The sequence below is a fragment of the Salvelinus fontinalis genome, unplaced genomic scaffold (genome assembly GCF_029448725.1).
Source record: "Salvelinus fontinalis isolate EN_2023a unplaced genomic scaffold, ASM2944872v1 scaffold_0641, whole genome shotgun sequence".
NCBI lineage: Eukaryota > Metazoa > Chordata > Actinopteri > Salmoniformes > Salmonidae > Salvelinus > Salvelinus fontinalis.
In genome coordinates, this window is record NW_026600850.1 from 96,441 (window position 1) to 113,028 (window position 16,588).

Below are 16,588 nucleotides of genomic sequence, written 5' to 3' on the forward strand. Positions count from 1 at the left end.
GTGCTTGACCTTGTATATTATGAGATGTATTCTTTATTACAGTTTCACGAGTCGTTTCATCATTTTTTAATAACAATAATTATATTTTGTAGAGCACATTTCCCACACTCAATGCACTTATATTAAAACAGATTATATATATATTTTTAAGTGTACTAAACAATCAAGGTGATAAGCTGACATTGTTGAGAAGATACTGGGTTGAATTTATTGATCAATTGAATACATGAATACATACCTACTATTGTTAAAACATTCTACATTATAACAACTTAATTGATAATGGGAGAGCATAAAAGATACACCCCTCAACACCCCCCCCCCCCCCCCCCCCCACCCACACACACACACACACAGTTCACTATGACATGTTCTATGACATTGAAACAGGTCAGTATGATGTTGTTTAGCCCATAGAGCCGGTTTCCGAGACAACGCTTAATACTAGTTCAGGGCAGGCCAGCCCCAGAAGAGACCCTTCTTATCGACTGTAAGCCAGAATGTCCTCTGTGTCGTCTTATCTGTGTTATTCTCCAACCCCATTGTCAGGGGTTCTGTTGTCTTTACAGGTCTGTAGGTACGATATCTGATTGGAGGTTAGCTTTACAGTAATGCTATTGGTCAACAACTCAGTTTTTGAATTCAAACAGCTCTGACATTATAAAAGGTCTTACATTCATTGCCTCTCTCTTTTTTGGTTCCTGAACTGCTGTGGTGAGATACTCTCTCCATTTCTTTCTCTCTCCCATGTGCTATGGGCCATGGTTTCTGTCTCCCTCTTTCTCTCTCCCATGAGCTATGGGCCATGGTTTCTGTCTCCCTCTTTCTCTCTCCCATGAGCTATGGGCCATGGTTACTGTCTCCCTCTTTCTCTCTCCCATGAGCTATGGGCCATGGTTTCTGTCTCCCTCTTTCTCTCTCCCATGAGCTATGGGCCATGGTTACTGTCTCCCTCTTTCTCTCTCCCATGAGCTATGGGCCATGGTTTCTGTCTCCCTCTTTCTCTCTCCCATGAGCTATGGGCCATGGTTTCTGTCTCCCTCTTTCTCTCTCCCATGAGCTATGGGCCATGGTTACTTTGTCTCCCTCTTTCTCTCTCTGACCATGCCTAGAAGGATGTCTTGTAACACTAACTATAGTCTCTTGCATATTGGCATTTATCTTATGGAGTCAGATAATGAATTAAAATGGGCTTTTTTGTTGTTCTCTTATTACGAGTCGCATGTGAGGTATATATAATATATGCATTTATGATAAATATTACCCCACTACCCTAGCCCTTAACTAAAAAAACAAGCTCAATGGAGAATCTCTATTAAATTATTTTTTAAGTTATAATCTGTGTCCGGGAAACCACCCCATAGTGTCCACAGTGTTGAGCAGTGTTTTCCAAACCTCTCCTTGGACACCCCAACGTTTCACAACTTTGTTATATTCCTGAAGTAGCTCACCTGGTTCACCTAGTCAAGGGCTTTAGGATTAGTTGACTAGTTGAATGAGGTGTACTAGTTCTGGAATAGATCAAATACACAAAACGTCCCTGAGGAGAGGTTTGACAACCACTGGTTCAGAAAACAGGTCAATAAGGGGGTTTAGTAGTAGAAGGTGCTGTGTGTAGCGGGTAGCCAGTGTTCACATAGAACACTGGTGATGTAGTTTCAGAACTTGGTGTGGCTGAGGAGTCCGGCAGCTGAGTTTTGGACCATTTAGAACTTACAGAAGGTACCGGAACAGATGTCGGAGAGGAGAGGGTTGGAAGAGGACACATTCCTCCTCTGGCGTGGGCTTTCTGGTGACTTTTTAGGTGCCCCGACTGAGCGAAGCTCTTCTCGCATAGATTACAACCATAGGGCTTCTCTCCCGTGTGTGTTCGTTGATGATTGGCCAGGGTGGCTGATTGAGTGAATCTTTCACTACACTGATCGCAGCCATACGGCTTGGCTCCTGTGTGTGTGCGCTGGTGGCTCGTCAGCTGCCCAGACTGAACAAAACTCTTCCCACACAGATCACAGCTGTAGGGTTTCTCTCCGCTGTGTGTTTTGCGGTGGCTCGCCAGGGCTCCGGCCCGCGTGAAGCTCTTGCCACATTCATCACAGAGGTGAGGCTTCTCTCCAGTGTGAGTCCTCTGGTGGCGTCTCAGGTGGCTAGAGGTAATGAACCTCTTCTCACACTGATCGCAGGCATAGGGCTTCTCTCCTGTGTGTGTCCTCTGGTGGATCGTCAGAGATCCCGACTGAGCGAACCTCTCCCCACACTGATCACAGCTGTAAGGCTTCTCCCCAGTATGGGTTCTCTGATGATTTGACAGGGTGCCGGATTCAGAGAAGCACTTGCCACACTGCTCGCAGCAGTAAGGCTTCTCACCGGTGTGGGATCTTTGATGGGAGTTTAAGTGGGCCCAGTTAATGAAGCTCTTTCCACATTCGCAGATGAAAGGTTTCTCTCCGCTGTGGGTTTTCTGGTGGAGTCTCAGGGCGCTCGAGTGGGAGAAATTCTTCCCACAGTCCGAGCAGTGGTAGGGCTTCTCTCCCGTGTGGACTCTCTGGTGGGATTTCAAGTGTGCCGACGTGACGAAACGTTTCGGACACTCTAAACAAGAGAATGGCAGCTCACCGGTGTGCCTTCGCATGCGGTGTAGCTTCAGGGCGTTCGATTGGCCAAACCTCTTCCCACAGTCGGAGCAGCGGTAGGGCTTTTCACCGGTGTGCGTTCGCATGTGTGATATCAGATAAGATGAGCAGTAGAAACTGTTCTCGCACTGCGTACAGTGGTAAGGCTTCTCTCCGGTGTGTGTGTGCTGGTGAACAGTCAAATGACTTTTGTGACTGAAGCTTTTGCCGCAGTCTGAGCAGCAGTGGGGTTTCTTCACTGTGCGTTTCGGCTGGCGTTTTTTAACACTCTTCCCTGCTGCCTCAATCAAATCTTCCTCCTCCTCCTCCTCTTCTCCTCCTTTCACCGTTCCACTCAGCCCTGGTGTTTTCCTGCTTTCGAGTCCAAGTGAAGCACTACCCGGGGATTCTTGGAAGGGGGACAGGTGAGGGTTGTTCTGGTAACTATAAAGATTCCCTCCATCCTCTTTACGTTCTGCGTTGCAGTTTCCTTGTGCTCCGTCGTCCACATGCGCTGACGCTGATTGTCTGGAGGCCACACCCCCAGCATCCTGTATCCTTTTGATGTCCTCTTTCAGTTGGAGTAACCATGACATTCCCCGATCTTCAGATTTCATTAAATCCTCATTTTCCCATGTTTCCTCCATGATTTTACGCCGTAGTGCTCGTTGATTCTTTCCTTTAATTTCGGATCCGTCCTTGCCACCTATTCCACTGCATTCACAAAGGGAGCGTAAATTGTCCTCTGTTAAAGTCCATAAACTCTCTTCAATTTCATCCATCAACGTTTCTCTTTCACGATTCATATTGTCCTGCTCACGCGGTAACAGAAATTATGAAGTTGTTGAACAGCTGAAATTCGTGCGGTGCTCTCTAGTAAGCTACTCCAAGGTCTTTCACTTGTTGTCCTCTGTTCCTGAAGAATAAAATCATTTGATACTACTTTAATTACCATTAAATAAATACTTTGTCAAGGGCTCAACTGCAGGTGATTGTTAGACAAGATACCCCTTAGAAGTGTGTTGATCTCATAGGTGTTCGGCTGTAGCTAAGCAATATAGCCTAGTAGCTCAACTACTGTACTCCATCACGCCCTTCGAAAGGCCAGGCTGGTGGAATTATTGCTGTATTGCAAACAGACTGCTATCCAATCCTCTCAGTTCTAGCTACATAGATAAGTGCATAAGGAGCTAGGGGTTAATTCTGGATTCAGTGTAGGGTTCGAGCTATATATCGGTTATAAACGTTGGTAGCTATAGCTACCCGGACCCATTGTCGGTAGTTATAGCTAGCTGGCTAACGTTAGCTAGATAGCTAGCCAGCCTAGCTAGCAATTATCTCTACGACTATATTGCGTGGCATTAAAATATTATCACCTTATTTTCGCTTTGTGGTTCTTCTGTGCGTCCAGATACAGTTGTCTTGTTGCTCAAGGTTTTGCGTTTTACATTGTATATTGAGAGAAAAATACAGTTGCAGTCTTGGGGAATTAACGATAAGGCAACAACTTCCTGTTTGTCTGCGCTCTCAGGCCAGAGCAATCGAATGTCGACGTAGATCTCCAGTCATAACATCCGCTAGAGAAGTCGAGGTGAGTAACAGCTAGCTGGCTAGTTAACTAATTTTGTTTTATCGGGCAATTAAATGTACGCAACTATATTGAAAATGTGCTCACCCAAGCTAGCACTATATACCAGAACGCTAGTTGGCTAATGCTACGATAAGGACGAGTCAGTTTCGGCGAGAGCTAGCTCAGTTAGCTAATATTGTTAGCTAATATTATCCATCTTGTTTAGCGTCTCTTCTCTCCTTGTGTCTATGATAATACAATCACATGTAAACTAGAGCGTGACGGTCAAAAACCTGCATTTGTAACACTATGAATCTTTGAAGTGAGCCGATCTACGCCGCCTGTTTAAAGTGGTGAGGTCTTCTGGTAAATAACTAGCACTAAGCAATTGCACAACAGGTTCTCATCAGGGGTGGAGCATGATAATTAAAAGATACGCTGCAACAATTTATTTTCGTTTTTTGTTCATTCTCAAATGCACAATAATGACCCCCGCTTACAATTGGCTCATTAATCTCCTCTCCCCTGTAACTATTCCCCAGGTCATTGCTGTAAATGAGAATGTGCTCAGTCAACTTACCTGGTCAAATAAAAAGAAATACATTTTTGTAGTATGCCTATAAGACAATGACCAAGGTTAGTGACAGTTGCTGACAATGTAAATGTGCTTTAATCAACAAACAAGACATCCTAATGTGATTTGTCACCTGCCTCTAACAGTGAAATGCTTACTTACAGGGTCCTATAAAAATAGAAGTAGTGACACAAGGAATAAATACAGTGAATAACATTAACATGGCTATATACAGGGAGTATCAGTACCAAGTCGATGTGCAGGGATACCATGTAAATTATGTACATATCGCTAAGGGGGTAAATTGACTAGGCATCAAGATGCATAAGACTGAGCTGTAGCAGCAGCTTATGTGGTGAGTGTGTGTATAGTCAGTGAAAGAGCATCAGTTATTTTTTTTGTCAATGCAAGTAGTCCTTATTAGCAGCCTTGACAGTGTCCAGGGCGTGTCCACAGAAGACCGGTTCTAGGTGGAATAAGAGCATTGCTATAAAACAACTGATTTTAATGAATGAATGCCATCACCACTCCCATCCTTCCAGGGCACACCAACCTACACCAGCAAGGGGATCCTCTGACTGAACTGATGGCCAAACATTTATACCCGATGCCACACCCTTAATTAACAATAAGGCACACCTGTGTTAACAGGCCATGAGGCTGTGGTCAAGAGTGCATGCAAATTTTTTTTGCAGGTTTTGGTTCTGCCCTAGCACAAATACTTGAATCAGCTGTGTAGTGCCAGGGCAAAAATCTAAACGTGTCCCCATGGGGGGCCCCAGTACCCAGTTTGGGAAACCCTGTGTTAAATAACCTCACATCATTGTGTGTATGTGTCATTGAACCCACAGATAATCATGGATCTACACTAGAGTACACAATTACAAGCCCAAAAGCAGAGCAGGATTCAAAAATGGATTTTGGCGAGAACCCCGGGTCTGAGTCGGAATCAGACTACCTTCCTAGTCCCACTGCCCCAGAACCTGAACCCAATGTGACTGTGAAGGAAGAGGAAGAGGGAGATAGTGACATGGCTGATCCAGGTAAGTCCATGTTGCGTGAAGTTGGCCCTAGACGCTGATCTTGGGTCAGTTTTGCATTTCTCCCACCAATGAGAGAGGCTTGGGGGAGATTAGGCTAATCCTAGAAATGTACCTATGGGTAAAAAATGTGTAAAATGTGTAAAAAATATAAGGCAGTGAACAAAACGATTATGAATGGAATACTATGAAAAAAAGAGTTGGATCCGGGACTGATCAAAGATAACAGTAGAGGCAACTAGAGGTAAACCTCAGTGCTAAACCCCAACTAGAGGTAGGCCTAACCAGAGCATTATGTTGCCTTAGGGAGAATCCCAACTAGAGGTAGGCCTAACCAGAGCATTATGTTGACTTAGGGAGAATCCCAACTAGAGGTAGGCCTAACCAGAGCATTATGTTGCCTTAGGGAGAATCCCAACTAGAGGTAGGCCTAACCAGAGCATTATGTTGACTTAGGGAGAATCCCAACTAGAGGTAGGCCTAACCAGAGCATTATGTTGCCTTAGGGAGAATCCCAACTAGAGGTAGGCCTAACCAGAGCATTATGTTGCCTTAGGGAGAATCCCAACTAGAGGTAGGCCTAACCAGAGCATTATGTTGCCTTAGGGAGAATCCCAACTAGAGGTAGGACTAACCAGAGCATTATGTTGCCTTAGGGAGAATCCCAACTAGAGGTAGGCCTAACCAGAGCATTATGTTGCCTTAGGGAGAATCCCAACTAGAGGTAGGCCTAACCAGAGCATTATGTTGACTTAGGGAGAATCTCAATTGCGTTTCCTTGATTCCTCGCATCCTCTCTCCTTCTGAAAAATTATCGAATGTAAAGGTCAGAGGGGAGGAACCTCTGACCTCATTCAATGGGTTTTGAGAAAGAAGCAAGGAGGACACAAGGAATCAAGCAAATTAAACTGAGATTCTCCCTTACTTATTCCCTTCAGTTCCTAGTGGAACAAATGCTCCAACGATGCATCTCCAGCATTACAGCATTAGCTGGCAATTAATTATATTGGTTTGGTTATTTCAGGCCACCTCCCAGGTCCCACCGTGGCAGAAAGACCAAGATTTAATATGATTATCAAAGAAGAGGAGGAGGAAGATGATGAAGCAGAAGCAGAGGAAGATGAAATGGTTTACCCAGGTAAGTCCAGGGGCCTGTTCAGAGGATATAAGTTCGGATCAGGTAGAAATCTATGGTAGAGCAGTTAATTGGTCATCAAAGAAACAAGGACCAAGGCACTCTTCATATCATTAAAATGCATTTATTGTTACGGCATGTTCAATAGAAGAAAGATTTAAAACCTCGGCGTGTTTCGGCAGCATGGACATCGTCAGGGAGTACAAAGATACGATGACAGCACAGGAGGTTGGTGCCACCTTAAGTGGGGAGGATGGGCTCGTGGTAATTGCTGGAGCAGAATTAGCGGGATGGTATCAAATAAATCAAACACATGGTTTCTATGGGTTTGATCCCATTCCATTGGCTCCGTTCCAGCCATTATTATGAGCCGTCCTCCCCTCAGCAGCCACCACTGAATGACAGTGTGACTTGTCAGTTGTATTTTCCCTTATATTTTCCATGCAATGTTCGTTGAAGTACAAACAGCAAGTTTCTGTCTGCAATTTAATAAAACAGCTGGTGGTAGTTTAAGAGTGTTGATCTAGGACCAGGTGCCTCCGGTCCACATAATCTTATTCATTATGATCTAAAAGGCAAAAATGATCCTAGATCAGCGCTGGCACACGGAGACGCTTTGTGAATGCGGGCGCTGGTCTGTGATTATCAGGCAGTTTGATGGGTTTGGTTTTGGTCTGGAATCCTAACTGGATACCTGGCCGTTCAACTAAAACTAGCTTGCAAATTATCAAGCTTAGTTACTTGAGCGAATGAATCTGCAGAAAAACTGGTGAAGACACAGAACGAGAGATTTGCTCTTCAGAAAAACAGAGAAACCCCTGTGCAGAGCAGTGCGTCTAGATCTAGGTGCTAATTTTGGCGGGAACAACTGGTATTCTAAATCAATGCTAAAACCACACAGTAAAACAAGACAGACATGCCTACCCTCTGTTCTAGTGTGGGATTGTTACACTTTTTTGAGAGAGATTTGCTCTGTCTCATTGTTAACCATGGCACTTTGACATAAACATTTTTGGCTTGTATTGTTTGTCTTGTTTATTTTTTAGCCAGGCATGTGAATTTAGAACAAAGTCTTATTTACAATGACTGTCTGTGAGTTTGTCTGTAGCTGGAACGTAATACAACAATAGCGTGTTGGTAGTGTAAATCTTATTCACGTTGCTGACACAATTTGGCAACCATCTTATAAAATAAAATCTGTCAAAGTTTGTCCCTTTAACATTTGTTTGTTTTTAAGAATTGGGTTTTAAAATGTGTAGATATAGCACAAAACATTTTCAGGAAAATTCTTGAAAATCTTTTGAAGTTACATAAAAACACTTTTCTGACAATTAGGAGTTTAGAAAAAAGTAACAATGCATATAAACAAATTATTTTCTTTGAGAGACTAAAAACAAGTTTCTAGTGATGTCACAATGCCAGAATTTTGTATCACGATACTCAATACGGAAACATACTCGATACGAAACTAAAAATTGGAACAATATGTTTAACTGTTATTCGATGTTGAATTTATTTAACAAAAACAAAGCACCATATTTAATAACAGAAAAATCTTTAATTTTCCTTCTGCAAAACCATATGAGACTCAGAGCATACTAAATAATTGTACAATTAAATCTAAACTGTTTTAAAATGTAATTTCATACATATCAGGGTTATTTTGCTCATCGATGGTCATAATATTGGGTCAAATTACATTCATCAGCTAAATAATTGTATGTAATAGTTTAGTTCCAAAACAATATATAAAAATACTTTGACGCTCTTGTCTTGCCCTAGTCCACACACCGTAGAAATAGAATGGATTCTATGGTCCACACAGCATACTACGATTCCCAGAATGAATTTCACCTCCCATGGTGCAATGCTCTGCCAAGGGCTGCTGGCTGGCTAGCAACACGACTAGCAGGCCCAGACGAGCTAGCTACATAGATGGTCGAAATATATAGCTGTCATAGTTAAATCATGAGTGCATTGGTGGGTGATATAATATTAGCCTTAACAATATAATACTGACAAAAGCACATACAATGCCTTCAGAAAGTATTCAGACCCCTTGACTTTATCAATTTTTTTTTTAGGTTACAGCCTTATTCTAAAATGTATTAAACTGTTTTTCCCCTCACCAATCAACACATAATACCCCATAATGACAAAGCAAAAACAGTTTACATTTTTTTTAAATTAAAATAATGGTATCACATTTACATAATTATTCAAACCCTTTACTCAGTACTTTGTTGAAGCACCTTTTGCAGCGATTTACAGCCTTAAACTTCTCACGGCTGAAATCCCGTTAACGGGATCGATTTGACAACAGCCAGTGAAAGTGCAGGGCGCCAAATTCAAACAACAGAAATCTCACAATTAAAATTCCTCAAACCATACAAGTATTATACACCTAAATTCCTCAAACATACAAGTATTATAAAGACAAACTTGTAGTTAATCCCACCACAGTGTCCGATTTCAAAAAGGCTTTACGACGAAAGCACACCATCTGATTATGTTAGGTCAGCGCCTAGTCACAGAAAAACACAGCCATTTTCCAGCCAAAGAGAGGAGTCACAAAAAGCAGAAAGAGATAAATGAATCACTAACCTTTGATGATCTTCATCAGATGGAACTCATAGGACTTCATGTTACACAATACATGTATGTTTTGTTCGATAAAGTTCATATTTATATTAAAAAATCTCAGTTTACATTGGCGCGTTATGTTCAGTAATGTTTTGCCTCCAAAACATCTGGTGATTTTGCAGAGAGCCACATCAATTTACAGAAATACTCATCATAAACGTTGATAAAAGATACAAGTGTTATGCATAGAATTAAAGATATACTTCTCCTTAATGCAACCGCTGTGTCAGATTTCAAAAAAGCTTTATGGCAAAAGCACACCATGCGATAATCTGAGTACAGCGCTCAGCCACCATACAGATACCCGCCATGTTGTGGAGTCAACAAAAGTCAGAAATAGCATTATAAATATTCACTTACCTTTGATGATCTTCATCGGAATGCACTCTCAGGAATCCCAGTTCCACAATAAATGTTTGTTTTGTTCGATAAAGTCCATCATTTATGTCCAAATACCTCCTTTTTGTTCGCGCGTTTAGTCTAGTAATCCAAATGCACAAGTCCAGACGAAAAGTCAAAAAAGTTATATTACAGTTCGTAGAAACATGTCAAACGATGTATAGAATCAATATTTAGGATGTTTTTATCATAAATCTTCAATAATGTTTCAACCGGACAATTCCTTTGTCTTTAGAAATGAAAAGGAACAGAGCTCGCGCTCGAGACTTGGCTCATGGCTTTCTGCCAGACACCTGGTTCAAACAGCTCTTATTCGCTCCACCTTCATAGTAGAAGCCCGAAACAAGGTTCTAAAGACTGTTGACATCTAGTGGAAGCATTAGAAAGTGCAATCAGACCAAATTTACATTGTATCTTGGATAGGCAAAGACTTAACCTACAAACCTCAGATTTCCCACTTCCTGGTTGGATTTCTTTCTCAGGTTTTTGCCTGCCATATGAGTTCTGTTATACTCACAGACATCATTCAAACAGTTGTAGAAACTTCAGAGGGTTTTCTATCCAAATCTACTAATAATATGCATATCTAAGCTTCTGGGCCTGAGTAGCAGGCAGTTTACTCTGGGCACGCTTTTCATCCGAACGTGAAAATAGCGCCCCCAGCCATAAGAAGTTAAATGTTCTTGGGTATGACGCTATAAGCTCAGCACACCTGTATTTGGGCAGTTTCTCCCATTCTCTGCAGATCTTCTCAAGCTCTCAGGTTGGATTGGGAGCATTGCTGCACAGCTATTTTCAGGTCTCTCCAGAGATGTTCGATCGGATCCAAGTCCGGGCTCTGGCTGGGCCATTCAAGGACATTCAGAGACTTGTCCCGAAGCCACTCCTCTGTTGTCTTGGCTTTGTGCTTAGGGTTGTTGTCCTGTTGGAAGGTGAAACTTCGCCCCAGTCTGAGGTCCTGAGCACTCTGGAGCAGGTTTTCATTAAGGATCTCTGTACTTAGCGCCGTTCATCTTTACCTCTATCCTGACTAGTCTCCCAGTCTCTGCCACTAAAAAACATCCCCATAGCATGATGCTGCCACCACCATGCTTCACCCGAAGGGTTTGGTGCCAGGTTTCCTCCAGACGTGATGCTTGGCATTCAGGCCAAAGAGTTCAATCTTGGTTTCATCAGACCAGAGAATCTTGTTTCTCATGGTCTTAGAGTCTTTATGTGCCTTTTGGCAAAGTCCAAGCGAGCTGTCATGTGCCTTTTACTGAGGAGTGGCTTCCGTCTGGCCACTCTACCATAAAGGCCTGATTGGTCTAGTGCTGCAGCGATGGTTTTCATTCTGGAAAGTTCCCCCATCTCCACAGAGGAACTATAGAGCTCTGTCAGAGTGGCTCCTCTCCCCCGATTGCTCAGTTTCGCCAGCTCTAGGAAGAGTCTTGGTGGTTCCAAACGTCTTCCATTTAAGAATGATTGAGGCTACTGTGTTCTTGGGGACCTTTATTTCTGCAGACATTTTTTGGTACCCTTCCCCAGATCTGTGCCTCGACACAGTCTCGGAGCTCTACGGACAATTCCGTCGACCTCATGGTTTGGTTTTTACTCTGACATGCACTGTCAACTGTGGGACATTAAATAGACAGGTGTGTGCCTTTCCAAATCATGTCCAGTCAATTGAATTTACCACAGGTGGACTCATATTCCAATGTTAGATATATTCCAATATCTACAACTTTTAAAAAATGTACAAAAATTAGATCAACTTACCACAAAATCGTTTTTGTTTAAATATCTCAAAGTTGTGATGACAGAGGACATTTTTTGTTGAGCAATAGCAGTGGGAAAATAATTTGGTGACATCTTATGGTCTTAATGTGAATTACAGGGGGCGGGGCCAGTTACCCCAGGTGGCCAGTTGTCCCCTGGTACCCAAGGGTCTCAGTTCCAACTGGCTCTCATTTGGTGTTAGATGATTCCCCATCGCATGCGCAAGTAGCCTAGCTAGTTACTGAGGCCGTGAGAAGAGAAATGACTAGACTCAGACAAATGACTAGACTCAACCCTCTCAATCAGTACACACGTGAGACACATGGCAGAAGTAGCGAAAGGTCCAAAAAATCTAGTACCGGACCATTTTTCATATAGTACAGAAGTTTCTGTACACCGTACAACATTACCCCCCCCCCCCCCCCCCCTAGGAACAATAAAGTAATAATCTGTGCATAGCCGTGATTGAGTGTCAACTCCCGGGACCTCACATGTATGACTCCCCACTCGAGACCAGGGTTTAATCCCCATCCACGACAATCCTTTCTCAGTGTTCTCCCCAGGTGCTTGTCTGTCTCCTCTTGCTGAACAGTCTTCAATAAAAATGAAGTATTTGTCTGTCTTATTCAATCTGTATAGGAGACAGGATAAAGTCGGACCCAGACTATCTTCCAGAAGTGACCGTGGCAACAGGGCAACCACAACACCAGAAGAAGAAGGCTGCGAAGAAGCTTCATCCATGTCCTGACTGTGGGAAGACATTTGACAGACCATCACACCTAGAGAGACATGAGAATACCCACACCAGAATCAAGAAGCTGGCCCCCGACTACACTTGTTCGTACTGTGGCAAGATCTTCGCTAAACCGTCAAAGCTGGCTCGGCACGAGCGAGGACACACCGGAGAGAAACCGTACTCTTGCTGCAAGTGCGGGAAGTGCTTCGCCGAGCCGGGGCACCGGAAGAGCCACGAGCTGACGCACAATGAAGAGAGACCGTACACCTGCGCGGACTGCGGGATAGGCTTCTTCAACCAGTCCAAGTTGCAACGGCACCAACGCACACACACAGGTGAGAAACCGTACTGCTGCACTGAATGTGGGAAGACCTTTGCTCGGTCAGGAGGCCTAAAGACTCACTGGCTAAGCCACACGGGAGAGAGACCATACCTCTGCTCTGACTGTGGGAAAAGCTTCTTCAGCTCTGGGGACCTGAAAGTCCACCACTTGACCCATACCGGAGAGAAACCACACTGCTGCTCCGTGTGCGGGAAGGGTTTCGCGCAGAGGGGGAACATGAGGGCTCATGAACGGTCTCACTCGGGGGAAAGGCCTTACAGCTGTGCCGACTGCGGGGCCAACTTCGCCCATTCTAACTATTTAAAGATACACCGGCGCATTCACACGGGAGAGAGACCCTTCCCTTGCCCCGTCTGCGGCAAGAGGTTTATTCTATCCGGGCACCTCGGAAGACACCAGAAAACACACATACCCAAAAACAACACTTAGGAGAACACACATATCCAAACACACACGGGACACACTCATGAGCTTACTGAAGTATATTTTATTTGCATATAATCATGAACTACAATGAAACGGATGAAGAACAAAAAATAAAAGACATGGTAAAAGTCCTGAGAGAGCGAGGGTAAGGGATGCTCCCCCGTGAAGCTCCGCCCTCAACACTCCTCTTTCCATACTGTGTCCCAAATGACACCCTGTTCCCTATATGGTGCACTACCGGGTCAAAGGTCAAACCTATATAGAGCAGAGGGTGCCCATTGGCCTCTTCCACTGTTTTAATCTAAACATTGTATAGAATTGATTTGGCAGGTTGTTGTATGTATATATGTATATATATATATGTTGTGTGTCTTTGTCCTGAACGTTTTTGGTGGTTTTCATAATGTGAGAGCTCTGGTGAGTAAAGTTTCTAATGTAGTTAGTTACCTGTAAACCACAGTTTCGGCCTCTCCTGGTAGGCAAAGTCTCTTCAGATCATTTAAGCACGACTTTTTCCACATTTTGTTACGTTACAGCCTTATTCTAAAATTGATTAAATTGTCCCCCCCCCTCAATCTATACACAATACCCCATAATGACAAAGCAAAAAGGCCTGTCTTTACAGTCCCTGCTGCTGAAAAACATCACCACAGCTTGATGCTGCCACCACCATGCTTCACCGTAGGGATGGTGCCAGGTTTCCTCCAGACGAGACGCGTGGTTTCATCAGACCAGATAATCTTGTTTTTTATGGTCTGAGAGTCCTTAGGTGCCTTTTGGCAAATTCCAAGTGGGCTGTCATGTGCCTTTTACTGAGGAGTGGCTTCCATCTGGCCACTCTACCAAAAAGGCCTGATTAGTCTAGTGCTGCAGAGATAGTTGTCTTTCTTGAAGGTTCTCCGCCGAGGAACTCTGGATCGGGTTCTTGGTCACCTTCCTGACCAAGGCCCCTCTCCCCCGATTGCTCAGTTTGGCCTGGGCGTCCAGCTCTAGGAAGAGTCTTGATGGTTCCAAACTTCTTCCATTTAAGAATGATGGAGGCCACTGTGTTCTTGGGGACCGTCAAGGCTGCAGGCATTTTTTTGGTACCCTTCCCCAGATCTGTGCCTCGACACTATCCTGTCTCGGAGCTCTATGTACAATTCCTTCAACCTCATGGTTTGGTTTTTGCTCTGACATGCACTATCGACTGTGGGACCTTTATATAGACAGGTGTGTGCCTTTCCAAATCATGTCCAATCATTTGAGTTTACCACAGGTGGACTCCAATCAAGTTGTAGAAACATCTCAAGGATGATAAATGGAAACAGGATGCACCTGAGCTCAATTTGGAGTCTCATAGCAAAGGGTCTGAATAAGGTATTTCAGTTTATTTTTTTCAGATTTTGCAAAAATGTATAAACACTGTTTTTGCTTTGTCATTATGGGGTATTGTGTGTAGATTGGTGAGGGAAAAACATGACATTTAATCCATTTTAGAATAAGGCTGTAATGTAACAGAATCTGCATAAAGGAAAAGGGTCTGAATACTTTCTGAATGCACTGTATATTCTGAAAGTAACGCATTGCTAACTATAGTTATTGTTACTCAAATACAAAGTGTAATTAGTTATGATACCTTGTTACTGATTCAAGTAATAATATTATTGTACCACATTATTTTACTGACAAGTTAACCCACAACCCTGGTGAAATGGACATCAATATACATAAATTAGTTTCCAAGAGGAGCGTGGCTGGCTGGTTAAATTGCGACAATGGAAGTTGGTTTAGAAAGTATTGGTTTATGCCGATAGAAAGTGAATGGCTTTCTGGAGGAATAAGACAATTTAATTCAAATGTGACCCTCGTCATAATTCATACTCTTTAGTACATTTTCATATTAGAATATATAAAAAAAAATTGTACTTCAGGTATCACGACGAGGAAAATGAGTTAAATACGTACATAATTGACCAGCTTGGCAGCAAACACCATTATGAGATCAGGGTCTGTATCCACAAGACATCTCAGAAAAGGTCCTAGGAATCCTGTTAAAACCTGTTAAGACTACTAAACACTCCCAGCTCAGAGGAAGTTTTAGGATGATGTTAGGACACAGACAAACTGAGCCCAGAGTACAAATCAACTCATACATTTCTGCATATTGATCCTTTAACATAAACCCTAGATGCCTTCAATTGCCTCCAATTTATAGCCATATTTTTTGTTTAACAATGTGATGTTGTGCTCCAAAGGGATTACTTGGAACAAATAACATGATTGAATCATCGAAAGAAAAACATGTTTAATTTGCCTAGTGGTTATAAATATTTAGGCATGTCGTGTGAAATTTACAAAACAAAGAAATAGGCCTTGTAAAATCATTGTAAAAAGAGCAAGAAATACTGTTGCATGTAGGTCTAGATTACTTCTGGATTGATCGTATAGAAATATCAAAACATTCTTTGAACAACTCCTAACCACTGTCCCGCTGCCTTTTTCTATTACCAAGACACCTGCTGGTAACTCTTAACTGGTCAGGACAGCTCATGAGGTCTCCTAAATATCTGTCCACTAGGTGGAACTCATGACTAAAGAGGCTTCATGCATAGATTTGATTTTTACCCAAAGGAGTAAAATGTCTCTATTCTCAGCACCTACAACACATTTTCTACTCTGATACACATTGTGGATACGGTCCTAGTATTTGGCACTGCACTGTGTATTGTCTTTTGATGTTCTTTCAGTAATTTAAACCCCTTCCCACATTAAGAGCAGATATTAAGCTTCTCTGCTGAGCTAGCTGATGTTTTTAGGTCTTCTGTATGACTGAAGCACTCCCCACACTGGGAGCAGTGCAAAGGCTTCTCTCCTATGTGAGTTCTCTGGTGAGCCGTTAAAGACATGCTCCGGAACCTATGGCGACAACATAAGTATTTATTAAACCTCCCACTATGGGCTGGATGTGTCAATGTGTAGTTCATACAGGCTTAATCTCTGAGCATAATTATTGTCCTAGTTTGAAATTAACCGTTTTCTCCACATTTTCACCCACGTGGGCCAGCCCCCTTGCAATTCGAGTTCCAGCCAATACGCTTCAGTCCCTCGCCATTTGAGTGACAGCTAGCAAGATGCACACACAGCAAAGCAAGAGAGCGAAATTACTTGGTGCACATATGTGACGTACTATGACATTTTTGGGGACCACTTTTGACTCTAGAGCTACTTTCATAACTATTGGCTAAAAAGTTCCAGAACATATCTAAGTCTCATTGTTCCAGAACATATCTAAGTCTCACTGAAACGAACCACATGCAGAGAGCAAAGGTAAGGCTTGTCTCCTGTGCGAGTTAGCTAGTGAGTCTTTAGTTTA

General features: G+C 43.0%; 2 protein-coding genes across 2 annotated transcripts; one reads left to right on the top strand and one right to left on the bottom strand.

Annotated features, from left to right (window-relative positions):
- Positions 1 to 320: 320 nt before the first annotated feature.
- On the bottom strand, positions 321 to 4,075 carry LOC129846899 (zinc finger protein 883-like). The gene is made up of 2 exons (XM_055914706.1): positions 3,986 to 4,075; positions 321 to 3,525 (listed from the first exon to the last, which is right to left on the bottom strand). Exon 2 carries the CDS (start codon positions 3,413 to 3,415, stop codon positions 1,580 to 1,582), a length of 1,836 nt encoding a protein of 611 aa, XP_055770681.1. The 5' UTR covers positions 3,416 to 3,525; positions 3,986 to 4,075; the 3' UTR covers positions 321 to 1,579.
- Positions 4,076 to 4,110: 35 nt separating this feature from the next.
- Positions 4,111 to 15,839, top strand: LOC129846900 (gastrula zinc finger protein XlCGF17.1-like). The gene is made up of 4 exons (XM_055914707.1): positions 4,111 to 4,200; positions 5,605 to 5,796; positions 6,818 to 6,931; positions 12,368 to 15,839. Exons 2-4 carry the CDS (start codon positions 5,667 to 5,669, stop codon positions 13,234 to 13,236), a joined length of 1,113 nt encoding a protein of 370 aa, XP_055770682.1. The 5' UTR covers positions 4,111 to 4,200; positions 5,605 to 5,666; the 3' UTR covers positions 13,237 to 15,839.
- Positions 15,840 to 16,588: the final 749 nt, after the last annotated feature.

What these genes read in the sequence shown, in the direction of transcription:
- LOC129846899 (XM_055914706.1), bottom strand. Translation starts at nt 3,415, where the DNA reads ATGAATCGTGAAAGAGAAACGTTGATGGATGAAATTGAAGAGAGTTTA.
- LOC129846900 (XM_055914707.1), top strand. Translation starts at nt 5,667, where the DNA reads ATGGATTTTGGCGAGAACCCCGGGTCTGAGTCGGAATCAGACTACCTT. An exon ending in TAGTGACATGGCTGATCCAG is followed by an intron (nt 5,797 to 6,817) that starts GTAAGTCCATGT and finishes TGGTTATTTCAG; the next exon opens with GCCACCTCCCAGGTCCCACC. An exon ending in AGATGAAATGGTTTACCCAG is followed by an intron (nt 6,932 to 12,367) that starts GTAAGTCCAGGG and finishes CAATCTGTATAG; the next exon opens with GAGACAGGATAAAGTCGGAC.